The sequence below is a fragment of the Melospiza georgiana genome, chromosome 4 (genome assembly GCF_028018845.1).
Source record: "Melospiza georgiana isolate bMelGeo1 chromosome 4, bMelGeo1.pri, whole genome shotgun sequence".
Classification (NCBI taxonomy): Eukaryota; Metazoa; Chordata; class Aves; order Passeriformes; family Passerellidae; genus Melospiza; species Melospiza georgiana.
Window position 1 is genome coordinate 7,348,703 of NC_080433.1, and position 26,470 is coordinate 7,375,172.

General features: G+C 46.5%; 1 protein-coding gene across 6 annotated transcripts in view; it reads right to left on the reverse strand.

Moving 5' to 3' along the window:
- The window catches only part of FRMD4A (FERM domain containing 4A), a 372,469-nt gene that overhangs the window by 110,090 nt on the left and 235,909 nt on the right, over positions 1-26,470 (reverse strand). For all 6 annotated transcript variants that reach the window (XM_058022117.1, XM_058022116.1, XM_058022115.1 and 3 more), the window contains one exon: positions 21,587-21,652. In XM_058022117.1, coding sequence (XP_057878100.1) covers positions 21,587-21,652 — 66 coding nt within the window. The remainder of the gene's footprint in view (positions 1-21,586; positions 21,653-26,470) is intronic.

The window sequence follows — 26,470 nt, forward strand, 5'->3', positions numbered from 1 at the left end:
TCCCATCTCCTCATACATGAAGCATCTACGAGATTGGCATGTATAAATGAGAAAAATATGGATGATAAATCAGCAGAGCAGAAGGAAAATACCCCCACACAGGAGGACTTTGCACTGGCTTATGGCCATCACTTTCATACAAGCAGTGGAGTGAAGCATTTGTGCTTTAAAGCAAACCATGACTTTCAGGATCATTGTGGTTTGACTTCTCCCACTCCACCTGATCTGCAGGTCACTGGGACTGGGTGTTTGGCACTGGGATCTCCATGGTTTCCCAGCACTGGCTATATCAGCACTGGTTACCTGAAGAAGGCCGCAGCAAATCATGATCCCACAGCCTCAAAGCAGCCTGGGTAACCAGGCAACCCTTTCTTCTTTCCCTCATCCTTGCAAAGAGTCAGAAAAGTCTCATTTTTCAACACAAGGGCATTTAACCTGTGGATGATGCCACTGCAACAGAGATGGATTTCACTGTCATTATCTGCAATCAATTTAAGCAAGCAATGATATTACTGAGGCTAAACATATCTCATGGTTTTGTCACAGATCTGGGGGCCCAGCTGTTTCACCTTCCTTTGCACATAAAGTGCAGCAGTGACAGATACAGAGGCCAGATTAGATGGAGCTCTCCAACTGGAGATTGATGCTAAATTAATACAAACTGAAGCAGCTCAAGATGCTAATTGCACATGCTGGGGAGTTAAGAGGGTTTGTGTGCAGGGCTTTGGTTCAAACCCTTGCCTTAATGCAAAGAAAAAAAGACACAGATATGGCATTCTGTGCAGCACTCTGAGCTGGAAGTGAGGTGGCCTACTTTAGAAAAGTATGTGACAAATTTATTCAGATAATCAGCATTGTAAATATTTGGCTTAAAGTATTTTGGGTCTTCATGAGTATTTGCCTTTCAGTTTCTGGAGATGTGTATAATTTTGATGTCACTATAGGATATGAAACAACATGAGTGCACACACCGCTGCTCTTGAGGTGAAGAAAAAGGGAAATTTATTTTCTGACTCCAACATTTATAGATTTCCAAAACTGAAGGATTGGAGGGTGAAAGTGCCACCTCTCCCATGACACTGGACAAACCAACAGTCTATCAAATTTCTCCTCCTCCATAAAAGAATGCAAAACAATAAGTTATTTACAGAAAGTGTGTGAGAAAGTTCGTTACAAGAATGTAAACATCAGAAGGCTTAGAAAATCTCAAAAAATCAGGGTGACATTTTGAAACAGGGTAGTCAACTGCTACAAGAAAGTCAATTGTGTTTTAAATCATTTGACTGTATCACATGTGGCAAATCAAACTTTGAACACGAAGCCAGCTTCAGAGGCAGCTTTCTGGGCAAGAATCCATTTCACACTCAGCTGACAATGGGGCTTGATAAGCACTCAGCCAGTGTGAATAACCAGGTGCCTTCTATATATATTTCGATTTGGTGGTGTCTGTTAAAGTTTTATATCACTGAGAGATTGTTGGTATTCTTTTAAAGCATTAAACCTACCTTGACAAGGTCAACAACAATTTCTACAGAGGTCAGCATTTTTATTTTGAAATGTTTGATCATAATTCTATCAAACCTTAAAGAAAGAGTTTGGCTAGGGCACATAATGAAATTGGACAGCTCACACAATCCATTTATCTTTTCGACTGTAAACCTCTGAAGCGCTCTAGTTCATCCAGTTTCAAATCAACTGTAGAAATGTCCATCTCCCTTCATGCAGCCTACAGAAATTGGTGCTTGGAAATGCTCTTGATCTGTTATTGCTGATGTGGAAAAGGAAAAATAATTTCCCAAGACATACTAGCTTAGCTTAGCATTCTTATGTTCTGTTTGCTTTTTAAAAATCTCTCCTGAATGAGGATGTTTATTTCCATCCTCTCTCAAAGCCACTTCTTCATTGCTGAAAATATTTAGTAAGTTAAGTGAATGCTTATTTTTGTAGTACATTTTCTAAACACATTAAAATCATTTATTTAAGAACTCCTCTGTTACCAAACCTAACGTTAATAAAAGTAAATAAAGGAAATAATAGTGCTAGGTCGGATGCCTAGGATTAAGTCTTCCTGGTTTATTTTACACACCAATTGTGAGTGCAGGGAAATGAATTAAACTTAACAAGATCTACATCCTCATGTGCTGAGACTGGGGAAGGAAAATGCCTGCAGAAGCATAGTGGGTACATGGGCTGCATTCATCTTATCTGTACTCAGGGATGCAGTCAAAAGAGCTGGCTCCACCAGCAGATTCTCCATGCATCCAGCAATGTTGGATTTCCCTCCCCTAAGGAACTTGTGATCTGAAGCATATTGGCCTTCCTGGATATTCTCATCAGTTTAATTATCTGTGCTATATTAAGAACATACCACAATGTTTTGAAGCTTCTGGCTTAACACGCTCAAATGTAAATCACTCTCTGAAAATTCTACACATCAGACAGACAGTTCTTCCCCTGGGAAGGTCAGGAGGGAGAGGCTGAACTTCACTTGCCAGATGTTGGTTACATTGCTCATTGCCTGATGGCAAAGCTCAGATGTTATGGAGTGGGATGGCCAAGGAAGCTGCTTTAACCTTGGAGTCAAGTAAAATTGTGCTGCATTGTGTAGGTGCAGCTCCCAAGGCACAGGAAATCAGTGCTATGCCACTTAGTCCTTGCTGATAGTCTGGCTTCCTGTGCCTGAGTGTTGTCCCCAGGTTCACCAGAGTGGTGGCTGGGACTGGCCCCTGACTCAGCTGGGCCATGGGGCAGGGTCTGATACACCCTGTCCTGTAGGACAGAGGGTGTCTCCACTCTGGATGAGTTTGGGTTTGCTTCTTGAGTCAGCAGAAGATGCAAGATATAACCAAGGATTAGGTTTGTGACAGAACTGTGGTTATTTCAGAGGGAATGGAAAAAATCAACAATTTTCATCAGCAGAAGCACAGAAACTCACCCTGCCTCCAGCACCTCTGCAGTCCTCCCTCCTGAGTCTGTACATTCAGAGCCTATATATGAAGCCAGCTTCAGTGTGTGTCCCTAAGAAGCAAAGTTTTCCATGTCCAGCAAGCCTTGGGACACAGCAAGGAAGCTGCCTGGATCCTCTGGTCTGGTCCCCAGGGCTGTCAGTCACAGCAGCCACCACATCCAGCCCATGTCAGAGGCAGAAGGACAGGGAGAGGACGCTTCAAAGAGCAGATCAAGGTTTAATGGGGAAACCTTGGGCACAAGCAAGGTCCATCTCCACTTGTAGATGCATCATCCTGGTGCACATCAGGGCAGTCAGGAGCCTAAATGGGTCCTAGCAGTCCCCCCCCCACTCACAGCTCTGTTCTAATGCCTTGTAGGCAATCCTGAAGGTGAATGGGAAGGGAACAAGGATGCTGGGCTTCTTTTCCTGACTCCAGGCTCACCAATGTCACAGTGCAACCCCCACAAGTAAAGGAGGAGGTAATGGAGAAAAATTATTATTGGCCACAATTCAAAAGAAAAGAAAGCAAAATAATACTTGCTCACCATAGGAATTACTGGGAGAATAAAAAAGGCTTATTTCCCCTGGTATTTGTAAAAAGAAGCGCTGGTAATAAACCAGTTCTATTATAAAGGAGGAGAGTGAAATGATGAGATAGTGAGTGTTTTTTATTTAAAAACAAAAACAACCAACCAACAATAAACAAACCAACAAAACCACCAAAATCCAACCCAAACAAACAAAAAATCAAACCAAACCAAACAAACAAAAATAAAACAAAAAACCCCCAACAACCCAAGCTTTTTTCCTGCAAAGAAAGAACAAAGAAATGAGATAGAATGGTTAGGTGAGAATTCAGGCAGGGTAGAAACTGTTAGTGATAAACAGCTACTAAGGAAATAATTGGAAAATGTAAGTGCATACAAAAGTGGGTGATGACCCATGTACTGGGGTGATAGCAGAATTAGCCAATGAATGTAATGAACCATGAAAGGAGAAGCTTGGAGAGGAAATTTTTCTAAGCAGGAGGGGTAGAAAGCAAATAAAGGCAGCCTGGCTTCTGAAAAGGAGTGATCCTTGGCCTGTGGATGGGAAAATGTCCAAGTGTGCCATGCAATGGCATGGCACAGGGAGTTGCTGGGCACAGGCTGAACTTCCTTGACAATGTCCAGAAAATGTCTTTCTGGCTCTTACCCAGCCACATCCTCAGTGCAAAGTGAGATGGAAGTGATCAGACAACTGTATCTGTTCCTGATTTCATTAAACCAGATGCGGAAGGTGGGCAGGAGCAGATCCCACAGCAGCACTGTGCGCAAGGGTATCAGAGACCCTGTTCCCAGTAAATTCCACTGAGTGACAGAGACAAAGTCTCTGGGCTAGCCTGGAGATCAGTCATGCTGCTAGCAGATGCTGGAAGCACAAACACCTCCAGAAAATGATGCTGGAGGTTGATGGCCTCTGGCAACTGAAGGCATCTCTGCTGACTGGCCAGCAGCCACACTGCCTGTGTGACAGATCCCTCTCATCTCCCTCTCCCTCCTCATGTCCTACCAGGTGGCTGTGGACCCACCCCCAGACTTGCTCTTTGGCAAGGAGTAAACAACTTTATAATTTCTAATGCTGAAGGGCTGCAGTTTTGGAAAGATTTGCACTTCATACACGAGGGTGATGATAATAATCACATTTAATGTGATTTCTGAGAAACGGAGGAAGGTGAATTTGGGGAGGGAAAAGGTTTTGTCATTCTCTGTGATAAAGCAGGAGAGATGTTTCACTTGTAGTAGGGAGTTAGCTTTGATTTTTGAGGGGCTCAAGTGCCCCAGTGTCAAAATTCTCTCTTCCTTCACAGACCCTTCCACAACTGTGTGGTAGTTTTTATTCCTTGCATTGGGTACATGCCATGGACTCACTGGATGTCTGCCTCTGATCAACATTCAGAGCTTCATTAATAAACAATGGGAGCTGGATTTCTACTAGTTTTCCTTTCTGTGTACCTTAAACAGTTGTTGACTAAGTGAAAGCTTTGGAAACTGATTATATCCCCACAATTTATTTGGACTTTGGTATTAACCAGGACCATTAAGCCAAACTCTGATTTGGCATCAGGAGAAAAAGAAGGTGTCACCCCATCCTTTTTTCCTCATGTGTCTGGGCAGCCCTGCAAAAGCCCAGGATGGGCTGAGTGTAGCTTAGGAGATCCTTGCAGCACAGGAAACACCTGTATGGGCTGCTGGTCCCTCTGCCATCAGCTGCTAAGTGGTAATTATACCCTGTACCATTAAATCACAATATAAGATGTTCTTTTTCACCAAGGATACAACCTCCTATTGAAGGAAATCCAGTAGGAAAACCTTTATTTCTACATATTCCTCTGCCAAAATTATTCCTCTGTAAAAGAAATATTTTTTATTTCAAGAGTTTCAAGAGCAGCTTCTTGGTCACTTCAATGTCTGGACTTGAGCTAGATTATTGAGGACTATGGGAAAGACCCTATATATTCAGAAAGACATATGTTCCATTCCACTTGCCCTAGGTCACAGGAAAACATTTGCCTGCCTGTCTGCTCTCTCAGGACGCTCTGAAGATGTGATTGCAGTTTGTGCAAGGAAAAAGATGCCAGAATCTCTTTGAAGAGAAAAGAATCTCCATGGCAAATATATTTCACCCTGCAGTGTCTGAATCCACAGAGGAACTCTTGCTGGTAGGAAAAGTTATAAAAATGAGAGGAGAAATCCCGGAAAAGGCAAAATTCTCAAACACAGACTTAATCTCACACAGAAAGTGGTTATATGAGAGCAAAGAAATATGTTATATCCTTATAGTGTAAACCACTGTTGCTCAGTAGAGATTCATCCATCAATACCAGAAGAGAAGCTGGCCCATGGCTCTTTGCTGGTTTGCCAGAGTTTTATTAAATGCACAAGAATGCCAAGTCTGTAATGTCTAAAAGTGAATTTATTTAACAATGAACTCTTTGAAAAGGGAGTCCCAGATGTGTAATTAATAATGAATCAGTGATGTGAAATCTGATCCAAAGCCTACTGAAGCTGATAGACAGACTCTGACTTCAAGGAGTTCTGGATAAGGCTCTCATTAGGCAAAAGGAAAAAAAATTAAAAGCTGAGCCAGCTAGTTGGTTAAAAAAGTATTGTAGCTTGGATTCTGTGCTAAACAGAGACATACAATAATCTGCACTGCACATAAATCCCTTCTCTGCTGACAGGGGACTCACACATTTCTGTGTCTGAAGCTGAACTTGAAATCTAGGAGATAAAATAAAATAAAAAAAGAGCTGTGAGAGAGTCCCCAAAGGAAAACCTCCAGTGGTTTGAAGCACAGCTCATTTCCTCTTGGCATGGAGGGGGAGATAGCCGTCAGATCTGTGTCATCTGCAGGCAGCAGATGCTGCTGCTCCCTGCGTGCGAGGCCGTGCGCGTCCCCCGCCCTGCTCCAGCCCGAGCACCCACCTCTGCCCAGCCCTGCTGCCTCTCCCTCATCCCCACATAACAAAAAACACAGGGATTATCAGCCTGGAATCCCTGCCAAGCCCAGCAGAGCGTGGTGTCCAAGGGGGGGATGCAGCTTGTCTTCCATCAGTGCAACTTAATTCAGTTTTTCAGCGACGCAGACGCTTCGGGTGAGCCTGATGCCACCAGCACCAGCCCAGCACTGCCCAAACTGGGCACTCAGAGATGGGCTCTGGCAGCCTCTGCTTTTCACTTGCCTTTCAGTGGGACTGTGATGGGGAGCTGGAGATGTTTGTTGATGAACAATTTCATAGCTCCGTATCTTTTAAGGGACACATAAAGTGCACATATTGAGTCATCCCCTTGAGTCAAATATTTTTAAGTACAGTAACACAGCTCATTTTTAAGTAATCAAATAATAATTAAAAATAATCGTCTCCCATTTCTGCTGAGGAACGAATGCATCTACATTGAATTTGCTTCTTTAATAGCAAGTTGTAACTCAATCTAAATGTAAATTCCTGGAGAATCTACTATCTAATTCTCATTATTTCCACTTGCTTAATGCAATTAGAAACATCTGTCACTGATCAACTGTCCACACAGTGAAAACAAATAATAATTCATGCTCTCTGCCTCCATAGTGTTTTTCAGGGAATGGACTGCTTTAGAACCAGCCACTAGAGCCCAAGAGCTAGAGCTGTGCAAAATGCTTATGACAAGCCCTGAATCACAGCAAATGTGCCTGACCATCAGTGTCTCTGTAGCTCAGTGACATTTGCTGAATCATTTGACAAATTCCTAGATATGTATATACATAAGTCACCATCCTGCATTCTAGAAATATTTGGCTGTGGGGTACCCGTTCTCAGGAATATATGATGTGCTGCCAGGGACAGATCTCATCCCTTATCCCAAAGCCTGGACCCAAAGTCATGGTGGAGCACACAGATGCAGCTCTGCTTGCTGAAGGAGCATCAAAAGGCCTTTGAAAGGGACATGAGTGCAGGGAGGAAAGACAATGGAGTTACTGGGGCTTATCCCAGCTGCCGTCTGTGTTCCCAATTTAGCTGCCTGAAAAAGAGTGGAGGGAAAATGCAGAGTGAGAAGCAGGCAGAAATGGGATCCAGCACCCATGAGATGAACCAGGTCAGGGGCATGGATGGTGCTTCCTCCTCTTTAAAGCATATTAGTGCATATAAACTCTCTGGTTGCTCAACAGACAATAAAAATGAAAAGAGAAGATGAAGTTTAGAAGAATGAACATCATGAAATAGGTTTGTTCATCCCCTGCTCACTATAGATAGGATGGAGAAGGAGTAAAGGCAGAGTGCAGGTGGAAAGGTTATTCTAATCAGGCATCTACTGCTGAAATGTCCTCAAAAGACAGAACAAAATTAATCCAAAAACTCGTCTTTCTGTTAATCAGGAAATTCCACAAGCCAGTGCCACAGCCAAACAGCCTTTTTGCCTTTGAGCTGCTGAGAGGCACATCCCATGCAATGGTCTGGCTGCTGTGTGAGGCCGATGCATGGATGCTGGGATAAAAACAACAAACAATAACACAACAAACCAATAAACATCAGAGGGACTGGGGAAACACCAGCAATGGCCTTGCCCACATCACCACGTGGGTCAGAACAACTCTACACATTAAATGGTCATCCTGGCTTCAAAGGGAGGAGGGCAAATAAGTGAAAATGGCTTGGCTGCTGAGGTTTATTTTATTCTTAAAAAGGGCAGATGCAAATCTCTTTAGTTCATTCCTTTTCCAGGAGACAAGGGTAACTTAGAGCTGTTACAAGATCCACTCTGACACGCTGAAGCCTCTAACTCTGTCTGGGCTGCCAAACCAGGAGGGCCAGGATGAGATAGGAGTTGTTGGCCTGCTCACAATCTCGTCAGGTCGCATTTAGTCACCACTGCACCTCCTGCTCCAAACCTCCATCCTGCACTGTAACCACAGGGTTATGCACCCAGCAATGAGCCACTGGTACCTCTGCAGTTTGGCAGTGTGATCCCAGTGGCCCAAAATGTACCTGTGCCCGAGGGAGGGTGAGGGGATGCCTGTGGTACTCAGTCTCTGTTACTCCAGGGATGAAGAGGATGGTGGCTCCCAAAGGCAGATGTGACAGGGACCAGGCTGCAGCTGCTTGTACAGGAGGGCACAGGAGGCACTTGTTCTGCTAATGGGGATGCTGAAGCCTGGCAGCACAGAGGAGGGGAGACTCCTCACCAAGATGGAGATAAGTCACTGAACCAAAATCTGTACTATTAACCAATTTTCCCAAAGATAAAACCTGGCATGTTTTGCTGGCTTTACCTCCAAGCATCTTGTTTGACCTGCTACCTAGATAGCGTCAAAGTCAGAACAGAGCTGAAGCTTCCTCCCAAGACAGATTTAGAATTGTGCTTCTTCCTCCCCAAATGTGGGCAGTTTCCCAGCAAAGGTAATAACAGGAGAGTTTTCATTCAAACATAATTGTAATGAGCCATGTCTGAGTGCAGAGAGATGGGAAAGTAAAAGATATCCTATCTGTATGAACAACCTCTCATCCAAAAGGATTGCCTCTTTGGGAGAGGTCAGGGCAGGAATGCAAGGGGAGAATGGGTACATCTTGCTGCTCATGATGAGCCAGTGCAGGTTTTTTTACAGCATGACCCAATTATAAGCCAAGAGCCATCTCCTCTGTCCTGAAAATTAGAAAAGCTGATGGTTTTCCTGATGATATCCAGTATTGTGGCCGACACAAGTGCCACAGGCAGGCTTTCTGTGCTCACAGTGACTGCCTCACTCCTCCTCCAGGCACCCAGCTCAGGCTGTGCTGCTGTCAGCAGCTACTGCAGCCCTTGGGGGAAATAATCCACCAAAGACAGAGACAAATCCATTTCGACTTCACAGAGCCCAGAGCTTCCCCATAAGTAGGCACTTCTCCAAAATAAAGCAACGAGCCACACTGGGAATACAGCAAGGTTTGGGGATTGGAGATTTGTGCTATCACTTGAGGCATTTTGCATTATTTCCAGAGAGAATGGTCCTAAAAAAACACACTCCTGGACAAAAGCAGAGGGAATGGATTGGGACTGTAGGGGGAGAGGTGAGGTATTCAGGGCTGGGGAACATCAGGTGTCCCTCAGGAAGGGCAGCATGGCCTCCTTGCACGCCTGTGCTGCCCATGCCAAGCCTCCTGCCCCCTCAGTGTGGTTGCAGGTGTCTCCTGTACCTGTGGGCTGAACCAGCCCCAGCAGCCTTTGCTGGCAGCACCACGGTGCCAGAGCCAGCTCCTCTTTGCTTTGCTTAGTGTCATTGCCAGGTGTGATGCTCAAACCTGTGTCTGTGTAAGCACACCTGAGCTGCTCTAAACCACCTGGCCTGAATCCATTGCTGCAGGCAAACTGTTCCCACCTGACACCATGCAGCCATGGCCAGCTGCTGCTTTGGGTTACCTGCAGCAAGCAAGGGAAAGGAAAAGGAAATAATTTCCTAGTGAGACAGTTAAGACCCTTTTTGCTCATTATGTGCAATGCCCCTGAGCCCAGGAGCCTCACTTATGGCCAAAGCTCTCACTGTGTCATGCTGAAGGAATTGCCTTTTGGTTGAAAGTTGAGATCTTTTGTCTAAGTTGCATCCATTGAGGCTGAAAAGGAAAGGGAATAGAAAACAATTTTCTATAAGCTGAGTAACGCAGCTTAGACAATCAAGCTGCTCACCCATTCACTATCAACCTAGCATTTGTGCTGCAAAGCCTGATGGCAGCAATAAGGGGAAATGTTCCATCCTGAAATGCTAGCTCCAATTGGAAATGCACATTTTTTACCTTTGCAGGAAAGCAAATCTGCTCTGCTGCCTCGTTCATCATTTCTCCTGAGCTACACTCCTCTAGATGGTTCAGTATCTCCTGGAATCATCTCCAGTATATCTGTTATTATTTTTTAAAATTGCTTGCTCAGACCATGCTATAAAAAAAATAATTTTCTATTTGCACCATCTTCCAGGAGACAGCTTTTATCCTGTGCCACGTTTAGCACTTTCTTACCTGAATTTACTACTTGGGTTTCTTGTCCAGCCAGGAGGACATGAAAGGAGCAGCTGGAGCCAGAACAGGACTGGTATAATCACCCACAGTGTGAACACCTATGAGACAGCTGATTGTACAGAGTCTTTGCAGCTGAGGAGACAAAGGGGAACGACTCATTTCAGATGATCCCTTTTAGGATGAGCTCAGCTGTGCCCTACAAGTGCCCTCATCCCTCCACCAGCTCTAAAAGTGTGGCTCAGGCACAGACACCCACATTGTTTGTGCCTTAAGTGAAAAGACGTGAATCTCACCACTGCCTGCTGTGGCACACATCAGACAAGCCAGGCTGGAGGTGAGGGATGGGATGTGGCACCAACACAAGGGCTACTCCACCATGAAGGAGCAGTAGCAGAGAGTAGGAGGAGCACTGTGAATTTCAGCCTCGTTGTCCTGCTGCTAAACCAAATTTACTTCCTTTGTTGAGCTTGTTGGTGCCTCACAGCTGGGCAGACCCTGCAGTTGCTCCTGGGTGGGGGAAGCAAGGCTGGGTGACACTGGCTGGTCCATGGCTGGAGCAGCATCTCATGGAATACAATGACATGCTTCACAGCCACTGCTGGACACTGGCAGGTTGGTCCAGGCTGAACAAAAGCTCCACTGAAGCCATGGAGCAGCTGAGCCTGGCAGAAACAATAGTGATTTTTTGAATTTCTCCCAAGTAACTGTGAATGAGATGTTTTCTCTGTAATGGACCCATTAGATGTTCGATGTTCCATTCCTGTCTTGGTGTATGTGGTGAGAGGTCAGCAGGACAACTTAAATTGCTGATGCCAATGCTCTGCAAAGCTTCAGGAGTTACCTCACAGGAAAGGAAACAGCTTTCTTCCTTCACCGATGTTTTAGTGGGATTTTCATCAGCCCCTTCCCTCCCCACCCCCTGTGATTTTGAAAAGTTCCAGGTGTGCTCAAAATTAAGGGTTTTTGACACATTTTAGCAGAAGAACTGCAAAACATACTGAATATCTTCATCCCCATTTAGCCAGCTGTAAAGAACATTCAGCTCTCAGCATATGCAATATGAATAAACATGTGTCTTCAGCTTATCTCTCTCCTGACAGCTCACGGATAGCTCCCCAGCCTGTATTAGTTTAAATGCAATTTACTCTGGAAGACTGATAATAGGGGTATTGATTACGCAGGCCTTTGGAAATCACACCCTCATTTCCCTCTGTGGAGGGCAATGATTGCCATTCCCAGTTCATTTTCTCCTGAGGCTGGAAGGACTTTGCTGTGGGAGTCTTTCTCCTGAGGCTCCTCACGTGGCACCTGTGCAGGGCTCAGTTACAGGGGTCCAAGGGCACACGGGGTAAAGCTAGCTCTCAGTACATGGGGTAAAAGCAGCTCTCAGTACATGGGGTAAAACCAGCTCTCAGCACTGCTCAGAAGCCACCAGGCAGCTCAGAATGAGGGGATGTGCAGCACTGCTGTACCAGGAAAGCATCCCCCCCCCAGCTAACCTCCTCAGGACACACAAGTACCTCTGCTGTCGGCAAGGTCACTCCTGACTGTCCCAGGGTGACATTATGATGCTTGTATCCCCAGTTGTTGCTCTGTTTATGCTGGATATTATGTTCTGTGCCTTCAGGACTGGCTCTGAAGAGTGAAAGTTTTGTTTTGTTATCAGCCACTCCCCCATGGCTGGTGGGACACACAGACAGGGCAGTACATGGTGCTGCTTTTGCTTTTTTGCTTTGCTCTTGATCTTGCTTCTGCTTTGCTCTTGCTTTTTGCTTCTGCTCATTAGCTAGTTTAGCTAAACAGTCCAAATTTTTCCTGGACTGTTTTTCCTTTCCTTGTTTTTGAACCACTCGAGCCTGCTCCAGACTGGGCCCTGGGAACACGGAGAGTTTGCACCCTGTGGCCCAGCGGGGCCTACTCTGGGCAGCAGCTGCCCCAGCGCCGGAGGGACTGAGAACAGAGTGACCACCCCCAGAGAGACTTTCTGAATTTGCCATCTTTTTCAGAGCGGTGACAGAGTGGTGTCATCCAATATTGTTCATTTTGTGTGTTGGGGGTGCTGTGCCTGTTAAATAAACAGGTTCTTTCCACTTCTCTCTGCAGAATCCTTCCCACTTGCGGGGAGCAGCTGTGTGGGTTTGCTTTCTGGAGTGGCCCCCTTTTGGAGGTTATCTCCCAAATTTGTCCTAAACCAGGACACTGACCCTCCACAATCTTGGGGACACTTTGCTCCCAGCAGCTATTGCCCCCTGCTTCCACTCGTCCCAGCTTCTGCTGATGCTCCTCCCCTGCCTGTGCTGAGGAACAAATCTGGACAGGCTGAACCATCCCTGCTGGGTTTCATTAATTTCCAGTCCAGCTTTTCCCAGACACAGCTTTGCTTTCTCTAGAGCTGCTTGACCAGATTGACCTTCGGTGCACAGCAGATCCCCTTGGAGGCTCTCCATGTTCCCTGTTTGGGCTCGCTCTTGATCCCTGCCTGCAGCTGTGCACCCTACTTGACCTCTTCAAATCCTGCTCCCTGTGACCCTCACTGATGTGCATGACCTGCCAGCTTGCTCTGCACAGCCTGCCTCACTGGAATGTTCTCCTCTGGCAGCTCCATCCCTTGAACACCGTCTGTAAGCATGGGGGTTGTGTCCATTCTCACCCACGGTGAGCTCTGGGGAGATTGGAGCATGCAGCACACCTGGGAGCTGCTGAGACTCTGTCCGAAGTTTCCCTCATCTGTCTCACAATTGTCATTGGGGACCGCTGAAGAAAAGACCCTTGTCTGAATTTTCTGGCTCTGTAGGAGAAAGTTACATGCCAAGGGTCCCGAGACCTGAGAGCATTGCTAAGCTATTGTTCACAGGTGTGTTTGCTGTATGCTACACTAAACCCAATGAAAGAAGAAGGGGGCACCTTGTCTTTTTTGCAACAATAGCCTTGGAAGTTGTCCCACCTCTTGGCCTGGCTGGACTTCTCCTGAGATTTGGGTGATCCCTCACAGACGACTCCTCACCTGTTTTACAACCACCGTGACAGACAGACTGAGATGTAAGAAGCCTCTCCATCAAAAACCAAGACATGAAACCCCTATGTGAAAAGGCCCCCCTGACTCTTTCCAAGGACTGAGACTGAAACCCCCAACCCGGGGAAGGTGTGTGGGGGAGGCAAGCTGACCAAAGCAAGATGGATGTTGCAGGTGTGAGCAGTGGGCCAAGAAGATAATGGCTCTCACCCACTGCTGAGAACATGGACGGCGTGTACCCTTCTCCAAATACCATTATTTTTCCCCAAAAATACAACTGATTCGGTTTCAAGATTCACCCCTTCCCCCATCAAAAAAGAATGTAAGACTGTGGATGAACTGCAACCCTGAGATCTCCCCGGACATGACCTGGTGAACTCCATTGGATGGACATCAAAGGACTTCGCCGTTCTACGTTTGGTAACTATATACCTTCCCTTCTCTTCCTCCCTCTTTTTCCTTATTTTTCCCTTTCCCCCCAATTCCTCTCCAGCACATTTTGCTGTGGTTATTCAATAAAGGTACATTTGTTTTGATTATCATTGCAACCCCCTGTGCCGTGTTGGTGTTTTTTGCACTCTGAGATCAACCCATGAACCATCACGAAACCCGTTCGAAAGGAAGGATCGTGACAGAGCTGCTGAGCCTGGACCAGCACCACTCTTGTTCTTAATGGAGCCAAGCCAGGGTGCAGAGCAGAGGCTCTTCACCCCTGAATCTGAGCCCAGCTCAGGATTTCCCTCTGAGATGCTGATTCTGCCTCCTGTCCGAAATCTTTTCAGTTCTGCCCTCACAATCAAGGGCAACCTTGAGATTATCTGCTTTGCCACCTTCACCCTGCCTGAGATCCCTCTGGCTCTTAAGCTGAACTCCCCAGCTCTGCACACCAATTTTTTTTTATTTTCTGCCCCTGTTCTCTTCAATTTCCATTTCCCAGCAAACGCTCTCCCCTCCAGGTTTGACTTCTGGGTTTGCTGGAGCCTAAGCTGAGAACTGAACCCCTGAGATACAGCCCTGCAGTCTGACACCAGAAGTTCTGTAAGCCATGGATGGCAGTGGTGGATGCTTTTTGAGGGAATTGGAGAGGCTCTGCAGAGCAGTTCAACAGAGGCACCCCTTGGAGGCTGGAAGGATGGATTTGGTAGCACACCTGGCTCTCCTGGTCCATTTTTCATTTATCCATTTACCTGGTGTAAGACAACATGTAGGTATTGTACAGAAAGTGTGTCTGCAGGAGGTGGGCTGGTGGGAATGCTCCTGGCACCACATTCACTTTGGAGCAACACCAAATGTGTATTTTTTTGGTAAACAGAGAACTTTTCAGCAGAAGAGCTCTTAGCTCGTGGTTCACTGGTTGCTCAGTGAGAGCACAGACATGAATTGTTCTGTTCTGTTCAGTTCTGGGGTCCCAACTCCCTTTTGGTACAGCAATCTCTCCTCCATCTCTCCCCATCCCATGGTGACCAAGCCCAGCCATGTATTTGCAGTTTGCAGCTGTGCTCAGGATGATCAGAAGTTTCAAACAAAGAGCAGGATAAATCTCTCCTGTCAAGAGAGTGGCTTCACACTCCTCATCTCCCCTGAGCCACAGGCTGGGAAGGGGGCAATTCTGTGCTTTGTCCCAGTGATATAAATCCCACTTCAGACACTGCTTGGCAGGATCCTTCTGAATTCATCCAAAGCTTTGGACTTCCATAATTTTTAATGCCAAAAATGTTAAAACATCCCATTTGCAATTCTGTAAATACTTGCTGGGCTGGACTACAGTCTCACTCTTGCTGTAGTAAATCAGGATTTATTTCTGAAAGAAACCACAGTCCTAACACTGCAATTTGGAAAAAATAAGGTCTTTCTAGAAGGCATATTTGAGCCCCCTTCAGCTCAAATTAATTTTAAATTATGATTCAAATTCAATGTTTTCACATTTTCTCACTGTGAAGGACTGGATCCTGCCAGTCCTAGTATAAAACTCCACTCAAGTTCAGCCTGGTCTCCAGTTGTTTGTCTGCCCTACAGAAAACATGTTTTTTTTTATTTTTTTATTTTGGAGAGGAGAGACACATCACCCCATAACCTTCAGAGCCACTCAGAGGACAGTGATCAAGTCACTTCTGAGCCCTTGTATGAAGGAACATTTTCCAGCTGCTTCACTGCAGGCATGGAGAGGTTGGGTGAGGAGATGCAGGGATCCCTCCTTGGGCACTCACCAAGGGCATCACTGAGCCCATGCCAGCTCTCCATGCCCAGCAGGACATGCCCTATAGACAACTCCAAGAATATATTCACTGGGCAGCTCCTGCAAGGGTGTAGGGAGGGCAGTGGGGTGGCAGGGCAATACTCACCCCTGTGCTCACCTCCAGGCCAGCACTGGCTGTTACTGCCTTCCACAGGGGTGGTTAAAAATGCCTCTGGAGCAGAGGCTGGTGCTCTGCAGGCCTGGAGCTGCCTCTCCTGCATGGCAAGGACAGCTGCTGGCACCCAAACATCTCCATTTACGGTCAGGGCTGCATTTCTGCATCAGCCCTGGAGCTGATGTTTCCAAAAGGATCCCCAGTTCTGGCAGTGGAGCAGGGCTGGACCCCATTCTTCTGCAATTATTGTGGCTTCCCTGGGGAGACTGAGGCCATCCTGGGGCTTGTTTATCCACACTGAGGATGGGATATACTGCTGGTCCTCATGCAAAGCCTGTAAGCCTGTATCCAAAGTTAGGCAGCTCCTCCTGATGTAGGCAGGTGCCAGCCTCTGCACCACCTAAAGGTGATGGCAGTTTCTCCACCAGCCCAGGTAACCACCCTGCTCATTGGCATATAGAAGTGAGGAAGTAAGAAAAGCCCCATGGATTGCAATTTCTTGATCATGAGAAGTACTGAAAATACTGCAAAAACTCCAACAGATTCTTGGGAGGGAGAGCAGACTGTTTTATTTGTCCCTCCAGCCATAATTAATGGTGCTATTGCTCTCAAAAGTGCCATTACTTCCCCAGGACAGTGAGCCTCAGGCTGGTGCCAGTGGGGCTGATCCCAGAGGAGTGAGGGACACCAAAACTGAGCTCCAGACTGAGCATCCCCCTTGGGATAGCCACGCTGGTGACAAGGTGACAGCCACCCATGTGGCAGTGAGTTAGCAGCCCACAGGGCACTCTGCCAGCTCACAGCTCCAGTGTCTCCCAGTCTGGCTTGGAGGAGGCTCCTGGGCATGAGATGCTGCACCAGGCAGGCACACTGCAAACAAATCCTGGGCATGAGATGCTGCACCAGGCAGGCACACTGCAAACAAGTCCTGGGCTCCTGAAAGACTCCTCACTCACTCAGAGCAGAGCTGATTAAGAGGGATGTTCAGTGCATCCTGTTAATTTTGGCTGGGCATGTACAGGGGGTCACTGTGCTTCTGCATGCACCTGCATGGCAGCTGGGAGATGGAAATGCTGCAGGAAGAGTTACTCAAGAAATGTTCACATGGAGATAGAGGTGGTTAATCATCAAAATACCTACAGGTTGTGCTGACCCCCTGTCTCTCCCTGTCTTAGTGCTTCCTTGAAGGAGGTCAGATACAAATTGCCCAGTTATTTCCCACAATGAAATTGCAGAGCTTTCAGACCCCACAGACAGCTCTGCTATGAGCCTCAGATGAGCTCCATTTCTGCAACAGCTCCTCCAGAGAGAAAGAATTAAGAGGCTTAACACTTGTGGATGACAGTTGCCTGAGCTGCTGTCAGATAACAGGCACAGCCAGTGCAGGAGCCAGGATCAAGCCAGGCTGCCTGATTCAGCCATCCCAGAAAAAAAAAAGCCATGTTTATAAAAAACCCACATGGAAAGGAAGGAATTGCCAATTACACAAAAGTCTTTAAATAAAGCAACACAAACCTTTCATGTGCAGCAGGCAAGTGATACATGGTCACTGGGAAATAATATAACTGATAGGGAGGCTGTGAGTGGGGAATGGAGGAAATCCATTTTCCAGAAGTATGAAAATGGACTTGCTCACTAAAAAAGATTAGCTGGATAAAGCCAAACACTTAAAAAAAAAAAAAAAAAAAAAAAAAAAAAAAAAAGAACTGTGCTAGAAACTAAATATGCATCAAACAGAAGCAGGAAAAAAAACCCCCAGATTTTAAGATCCAAGGAGCCACACTCTGTTCCTGATCAGAAAAAAAAAACCTGTCCAAAAAACCATGCTGTATAAACTTGCCACACACCCCAGATCTTCAACAGGCATTTATCAAATGAAACACACACCAAATGCAACTCTTCTGCCTAATCCCAAGTCAAACAGCCTTTGAGTTTCAGACCCTCAGGAAGAGATTTCCATATGATCCTTCTCTGTCTCTGTTTATGATTAGCCCTTCTAAATTTCAGCATTTATCTGACAAAACACATTGGGGAGGGTTTTCTTTTATCCACAAATCCTCTGTTTCTGCTTTTCCTTAGCTGCTGCTGCACCACTCTGCAGCTGCTTGACTTGGGAGGACAAGATTTCAGTCAGGACCCTTTGTTTGAGTGAAGCCAGGATCTCTTTCCTGATGATGGTAACCCCAAGCCTTGCATTATGTGCCAACACTGGAGCAAGCCAAGATTCACAGAAGGGGTTATAAACACTGCCTCTGGGCCAAAATCTCACTTTTGGGGGACAGTAATGCAAATAAAACCTATGTGCCTGGTGGGTCCAACTGGCAATAGCTGTGTGGCCTGTCAGAGGGTTTTTTGCAGTTTTGGGAGGGAATTTGTGGTGTTGAAACATTTCAGTCTGGCCTGGCAGAGCTGTCACACTGAGCCACTGCTGACTCCTGTGAGCAGAAGCACCAATTCCACTCCCTGTCCTCCTGCAGCCTGGCCCTCATTACCCACCAATTGATATGTTCCAAACAACAGATTCATGAACCCCCACGTCTGATCACAGCTAATCCACAGACAAAAAGGGAGCACATTTGCTTAACACACTGCTTTTTGCAAACACCCTGATTGTTCCCAGATGCATCTGGCTTTGCCCAGCAGCACTTCAGGCAGGATAGGAAATAATTTCATCTCCCCAGAGTCACTGGCCAAAGCTTTTTCAAGATCTTCTGCATCCCTTTGAGGGAGCTGCACTCAGCTCTCTCCTTCAATCAGACCCAGCTTCTTCTGCTGCTTTTTCTCTACACCAAAGAGGAGTACCCCAAAGATGAACAGAGGGCTGGAGCATCTCTCCCATGAAGAAAAGAGAGCTGGGGTTGTTCAGCCTGGAAAAGAGAAGAGTCCAGGGAGACCCCATTGCAACCCTCCAGTACTTAAAGGAGGATTATTAAAAAGAGGGAGAGTTACTTTTTCCATGGGCAGATAGAGATGGGAAAAGGGGGCATTGTTTTAAACTAAAAAAAGGGAGGGATTTAGATTAGGTGTTAGGAAGAAATTCTTTACTCAGTTCTAGTGAAAGGTGGCCCTGCCCATGGCAGGGGGAGTGAAGCTAGATTGTCTTTAAGATCCCTTCCAACCCAAACCTTTCTGTGATTCTGTGATTCTATGAAAATACAGCAGCAGGATCCCTGAACCCTCCTCCAGGCAGAGCACCTGATATCACACACACAAGCCCTGAAAGGCAATGTAAGGCCAGACCCAGGTTAGGCTGTTATTTTGATCTCACCTGTGGAGAGAAATCAAACTTACTGATTACTAGCACTCTTTCCTAAACTTTCACAGGAATGGAAAAGCTTTCAAGAAAGGTTGAGGTTGGTGTAAAGGAGGAAATTTCACATGAGAATTTAAGGGACAGACTCCTGAGCAATTCAAGCCAATGCAGGTCTAGATCTTGAGGCCCAACAAAGCTCTTTCATGATAAAACCCAGCAAACCAGCCCTGTGTTCCAGCCCATGGTAAGACACCCACAGAAAACCACAGCTTTGAAGTGACAGCCAGAAGCTTGGGCGTGGATGAACACTTTATTTACAGCTTCTAGTTCCATTCAGCTACAAGATTAGGTAACACTAATAAAAACAACGGTGGTCAGAACTTACAAAACTATTTTTATCTGAAATCTCACTATAAGATACAAACAATATGGGTCAGCTGGTGAGATTTCCCCTAGCAGAGTGCATGCTGCTCCCAGAGGGAGCTGAGCCCACTGGGACAAAGAGCTGCTCATCTCTTTGGGTAACCTCAGTCCACTTCTGCTGAGTGGAGCAGCTCCAGAACCACCCAACACTGGTGGCTTTGCCTGTGCTTTACAGGCAGGCAAACCAAAGTGCTGTGCCCATGTCTGCAAAGAGAATCAATACTGGAGACATCCTCAAGTCCAAAACATCCACCTTCCTCTTCATCTGCTCCACCCAAAAGCGATTTCACCCTGACTAGAAGCTGCCCAACAGCATTGTCATTAGGCCAGAAAAGCATCTGAGATGCCTCAGCGGATATTCCTGTATAAATGGGGGCATGGGGGAGCTCAGAGATCTGAGTATTGCATGCAACAGAGGTTACTGCTTTTTCTGGGCATGAATTTTTCATCATCACCCTCCCGGCTTCCCCCATTCACACATTACTTGAAAACAGCAAAACGATTTGTTGTACTAATAAAATTCAACCATGGGTCACTTGCAAACTAGTTAGTGTGATTTACAGAGCAATTTGCTTCCTCTATTGATTACAAGGAATTCCACTGAAGGTGTGATCAAACACTTAGAAAAACATGATATCACGTGGCACCATTCCTGCTGCCTTGGAAGTGGACACGCTTTCCCAGACCAGCCTCCTTGGCTGTCATCCTCCTGTGGCTTTTTAGTGTCATTGATCAAACCCCAAATAAGTAGGTTGGCCAGGGCAGCTCTCATAGATTTCCTGCAGTATATTTTAAGCTGTGATTATTAATATACAGAGCAGTGCTTTAGCAGAGCTGTTCTCCAATAGTCCCTTTTAATTTTTAATTGAACTAAGAAAAATTAGAAAAGGCATTTAGATGACACAGGAAGCCAAGTGCTGTGTCCTTGTGATGAAGGTGACTAAACTTCCCCCCCAGCCAGCTGCAGAGCATCAGAGAACCTGGTGCAGCCTATGCAGAGACCATTGGTATGGTGTTTTGTTTTAATTAGTCATCCTCATTTAGCTGTTCTCCTTCCACCACTGGCCTGACTCATGGTTATCCAGGCACTCTCTGAACACTGTGTGTCAGGGGCAGCTGAGGGATTTCACCTCCTAGATGACTGTGAAAACATTACCCATTAACAGTTTTGTAATGGTATTTTTAAGCAACTTTCCAGAACGTGAGGCTGAACGTGCTTCCTGTGATTCAAGTCCTCTCCAGTCATCCCCATTCAGGTGCTGGGCAGGATCCTGCCCCCCCTCCCATCTTATCAGCTGTAGCCAGGGCATTTGGGTGCTATGGGAAGTTTCATTTCCTGCTGCTTTGGCTGCCTGTGGCTGCCTGTGGAAGCCTTTGTAAAAGGAAAGACATTCTTCTAATTCTTGCTGTTAACCCGTTGGGGATCTCTGAGACAGGAGCCAAAATTGTCAGGAAAGTGTAGGATGCTACAGCTTTCACCAGCCATTCCTGACAAATCCACCACCAGACTCTCATTGTTTCCAGTGTTCCTTCTTTTTTTTTAAAGTAAAAAATAAGGCAGATGGAACATGGACTAATTTTAATACATATTTGTGTTTGACACACGAGCCTACAAGAAATCCCTGCCTGTGGCATGACCACCACAGCATCTTCTGCTGCCAACCACATTCACAGAGCATGGGCACAATCCCCTCTGATGTGCAGCCCAGCAATTTAGGATGGCAAGCAGAGAACTGGAGGTATTTTAAGCAGATGCAATGCATTTCTCATAGCTAAGCAGTGCCTCAAAAACATAGTTAAGAGATATAATAACAGTGTCAAAAATGACCAGAGGTGCTTTTCTATCTCATTGGCAGGGACTGGGACAGTTTTGGCACAGCATAAAGTAAAAATATGTCTTCAATTAGTCCTTCCCACAGATATGCCTCTGCAGATCCTTCCCAGGCAGCCCTGCTGCAGCTTCCCTGAGCTCTGCAGGCAACCACAGCGTGAGGCTGCTGAGAAAACCAGCTGAAAACCCTTTACTATCCCCACCCCGGTGAAAACCCACGGCTCTAGCAAACTATCAAAAGATGAAATGTGCAGTTCCTACCTGAACAAGGAGCTCCAGCTTCCTGTCATCAAGGAGGTGCACTTGGCATCTGCGACCCTCTGTCATCTGCAAGGGAGAAGAGGAACACGTGTCAGGGTGTCTGGAGTCACAGCTGAGCATGTGGCTGCTGGCTTCCCCCAGCACAACTTGGAGCCTTTCATTCAGTGCAGTCCTTTTGGTTTGTGTTTACTCCTTCCTTTTTAAATTAATCCCCCTTCTTTTGGCACCAGGGTAAAGAAAAGGCTGGAAGGAGAAAAAGAGAAGCCACCCTGGGAGCTGTCACGGAGTGGTGTTTGGTGCCTGCTGGGATGCAGCTGCCAGGAGGAGGAGGAGGGTGCTCCAGTGTGCACAGTGGGGGCAGGTTTGCAGCACAGGGGCCCTGATGTTTCACATTGAGGCCTCCAGCTCTGCAGCTGGCTTGGCTGGCAGAGGAGACATCCAGGCAAGCTTCCCCAAGCCCCTCACCAGCAGAGATCCAGCCAGGCCACAGGGACTGTGGGGCCAGGCTCCTCCCTGGCTGTGCTGATGCTGCTCCCTGGAGTGGCACCAGGGGCTTCTTTGGCCCTGAATCCTGAAATGGGCTTGTCCTACTTGGAGTATCCTATTTAGGATGTACCACAGGAGCCACTTCTGACATTGCTGTACTGGTCCAAGGTGCTTCCACGCCAGCAGTTTATTACAACAGTTAACAAATAATATCATTGAAACTATTATGTGTACAAGGCTTACATGAGATTTCCAAGGTCCATGGATTGGGGTCCTAAGAAATAAATGGGCTGTGGTCTGAGGAACTCTATGGAGCATCAAGCCCTCTCTTGCACAGAGCACCATGAGTGAGGAGCAACTTTGCTCTGCAGAATTACAGATCCCAGCTCAGTCCCACAAAGCCCTTCAGAGACAGGCACAATCCCACTATGTTAATGGGATATGGGCAGCCTTAAGCCTCTTTGGCTCTTGGAAATCCCTTTCTCAGCACGACTTAGGCAGCACACAGGCAGCCCCCCAGTGTGGGCTCACCCTACAATGCTCATGCACACCTGGACCCACGTTGGCACAGACCCAGAGCAGCCCCACAACTCAGCTTAGCCCCCCAGGGACCCACCAGCTGCAGCCAAGGCACCTTCCTGTGCTTTGCATGGATCCCCAGCTCAATTTAATAATATTGCTTGCTATGGTGAGTCTAAAGTATCACCAGAAGGGAGCAGAGTCCACAGGATCTGGGTGGGAGGGGGTCACAGGCTGCTGGAGACAAAAGTGCTGCAGCATCCTGGGCATTCCTGCCCTCATCCATCACCTCTTCCCACCAGTGCCAAGCTGAGCCCCTGACACAAAGCTGCCTTGCAGAGAGTGGGAACTGTGCTTGGGGGGTTAACTGAGGACAGCTCAGCTTTTTGCTTCAGCTCTGCGGGTTAAAAATCAGCTGCCCCTATGACTGATGGGGCTGGATGTGCTGGCAGGCAGGAGGCAGTGGTGGTTGCTCCACCTGGAATTTAGGATTCCAGGCACTGTGTGGCCATTGCCACAGGATCTGCAACCTCAGCCATCTCCAGCAGCATCATCCTCATCCTGCTGTCTCTCAGCACAGGAGCCCATCAGCCTCTTCTGGGTGCTTCTGTCCTCCCTCTTGACAGCTCCATCCCACATCCATCTCTCCCTTTCCTGGTATCAGACTGAAGTGAGTCTTACCCAGCCCCTTCCACAAAATAGAGATTCAAGAATTCCAACAACTCTGTTGAACCTTAAGCTGGCCATTGAAGAGGCAAAGTTTATTATGAGAAAAATTCTGTCAAAATGAGCTTTTCCCTTCAACTCATCCACAATTTACAATTCTGGAAGACACAATCCCATGTGGTTCACGCAGAATTTTTGTTATTCACCCCTTTTTGTTATTCACATCAATGCATCTCTATCCTGCACACAAAATAACATCACCTTCCTTCTCTTCTTCCATCAGCACAACTGGAACCCTGGCACTGCAGCCAAAGGAAAGCCTTGTAAAACAAGGCTTCTCATAAATGTCAACCAGTTACCGCCATGGCAATAAATTGTCTTACGAGAATTTCCTCCAGTAAGAAATGTTATGCAAAAAATAGCTTCTCCTAAGGTCTATTACTTGGTGAGCGAGATTTTTCACTATTAAACAGCTTTCAGCTCAGTTGTAAAAATATGCCAGAGGCTCACAGAAGGGCTTTGCAATGGTTTTTCCTGCTTGGAAGAGTTGTGTGGGTCATGTTCACACAGGCAAGAAGAACCACAAGCTTCCTTCACTGGGCTTCCCCAGCAGATAAAACTCCGAGTGCCTGAGCTGTGCTTTGACATCTCCCTCATCCTCTTACTGTCACATATCCACTGCATCTCCAAGATGAGGAATATGCAGTGATATTCCAGCTTTAATATGAGTTTACCCAAGGCAAGAGATAAAGCAGTGAGTTCATTGTGGCGATGGCAGGGATGGAACACAGTCCTGCTTTCGTGTGTTGTGCTCCATTGGCTATAACAAAGTTGAAATATGAATAAAAGCAGGTGAAAGGGGGAAGAGGGAACATTTTCTGAGATGTCTGACTTTGTGCTGTAGTGTTTCAGCAAAGCACTATGGAGCTTCTTTAGCTCTCTGTACTTTTCCAGCCCGGAGTTTCATAACCCCTTAGTGCTTTCACTGCTAAAAGAAATCCCAAATGCAAACAGCTGGGAACATGAATAAATATCTGAATAAAGCAAAGCTCTGAAATGCAGCACATGATGGCTGACTAATTGAAAGGCCTTTCATGAACATCCCTTGAAGCTCAGCAGGTCCACAGGTTGGAGATCTGCTGCAGCATTTCCTTCCCCCAGCCATGGGGCTTTTCATTTGCCTTAGAAATGAGCAGTGCTTTCCAAGAGAAAAGAAAAGAAGGTAGAGACAGGCTTCCTACTTGATACAAGTTAAAATATGATGGTCCTGCCCTCCCTCCTTTCTGCTTTATTATTCCACCAGGTGTCTGAAGCCCACATTATGTGCTTTTTTGCATTGTTGGATCAATACAAACTCTGCTGGTTCGTCAGAGCACGGAACGGGAGCATTTCAAAGCACAGCAAGAAGGCCCTGATTTAGCACAGCCTGTCTGGGTAAAAGATGCTGCCTCTGACACTGTGCAAATTGGCTGCTCTGCACTATCTGCTGCTCTGCCGTGCATGGGGCTGTGGCTGGCTCCTGCAAAACCAGCCAGGGAATGCTTTCTGCTTCCCTGAGCAATCAGAGAAGGGAAATCAACACCAAAGCCTCATGAATGGGAGCAGGAGGTCACCAAAATGAGCTGAAAGTTTGGATGGAAGGAGGGAGACCACAGGACTGAATTGAGGTTCTCCCTTCCCAAGGCTCTTACCCAGAGAAGGATGGGGAGAACTAAGCGAAGAGGAATTTGAACTAAAGAGGCACCAAGGCATAACTTTTCCTTCACCTTGAAAAAGCAAAATCCCAGCAAAGGCGCAAGAAACAATTGTTGAGCAGACTTCCTGACGAAGAGGGGGACACTCGATGTGGCAGGGAAACGGGGGAGTTCAGTCGTGGTTTTCACAGTGAGCTCAGTGAGATTTCCTGTACCAACACAGTCCCCCACTTTCCTTCTGGAGGTCAAGATCCCTCTTCCCTAACTCCAGAAACCAAAAAGCCAAGTTCAGCCTAACAGCTGAGATGCCCTTGATGCTCAAAGGCAGAGGGAACACTCAAACATCTCAAGTTGAGGCAGCTGCTAGAGGGGTTCCATGGCTATCGCTGCTGCTCACTCAGCTGCAGCTCTGCCAGGATGCTGTATCCACAGCAATCCCTCAGATTTCCAAAGCCTCTCAAGACATGTGAAGAGGTGGGAGTGTGTTACACACTCCTGAGTGCTAACAGTTCACCCATATGGCAGCAAGCTGCACGGGCAGGGTGTGAATATGGGCCATGATCATCTCATGGACCACACTTAACACAAGCTCAGATGGAAAATTTGCGCCAAAATGCAGAACACATTTTTTCCCCACCCAAAACAGCTCGGCAACTCACATTTTTATTCTGAAAAGCTGCCACTTCTTTTAATGCCTACTCATGCAGCATGACCCCCCAAAGAGCTTGAAGAACTGAGCATGAGTGCTTTTAAGAAGCTCTGTCATTTACACATGTGAATATGTAAAGATAATATATCTTCAATACCCAAACACAGATACTGCTTTTAAGGCACATGAAGACCTGAAGCAATGTGTCAGTGTGGCTGAGGAGCTGGAGCAGCCTGCAGGAGGGCTGACTGTACACAAGGCATGCATTCTTTCTCTGCTCCTTGGCTTCTGCACCTTGAGGACAGAAAATCTGATCCTGACCTTTGCAAAACATTTTGAGGTCCATCAGTGACAGCAATTCCTGATATATATGTTTGTTTACTCTAATACAGAGATGCTACAGAAAGGAAATCTGCCTCATGGTTACTCATGGGATCTTCTGAATTGCAGCTGTTTTTCTCAAGGAAAGGACGTTTTAGTTACCTTTATCACAAGACTTTAAATCTCCTTTGGAGGCTTCTACCCAAATATTTACACAACGGGTTTCCTAGGGAAGGCAGGCTGGCGGTTATTTTGCTTTGTGCCATGAAGTGCTCTGATGATTGCCCTCCTCTCTATTCATCTTCACTGTAACTCAAACATTGTCTCAGAGAATCCTGTAAACTGTCTGTGACACAGCCCCAAAACCTCCACAACGCTCAGCTAATCCCTGTACATCCAACACTTTGTCACTAAATTATCACAACTGCCCACAGAGCTGCTCCATCCAACACAAACTGCCAAGGTGATGGGACGAAACAGCTCCAAAGAGAACCTTTCCCTTTCAGAATGAAAAAACCCTCCTGGTGAAAGCACTGTCACACTAAATAA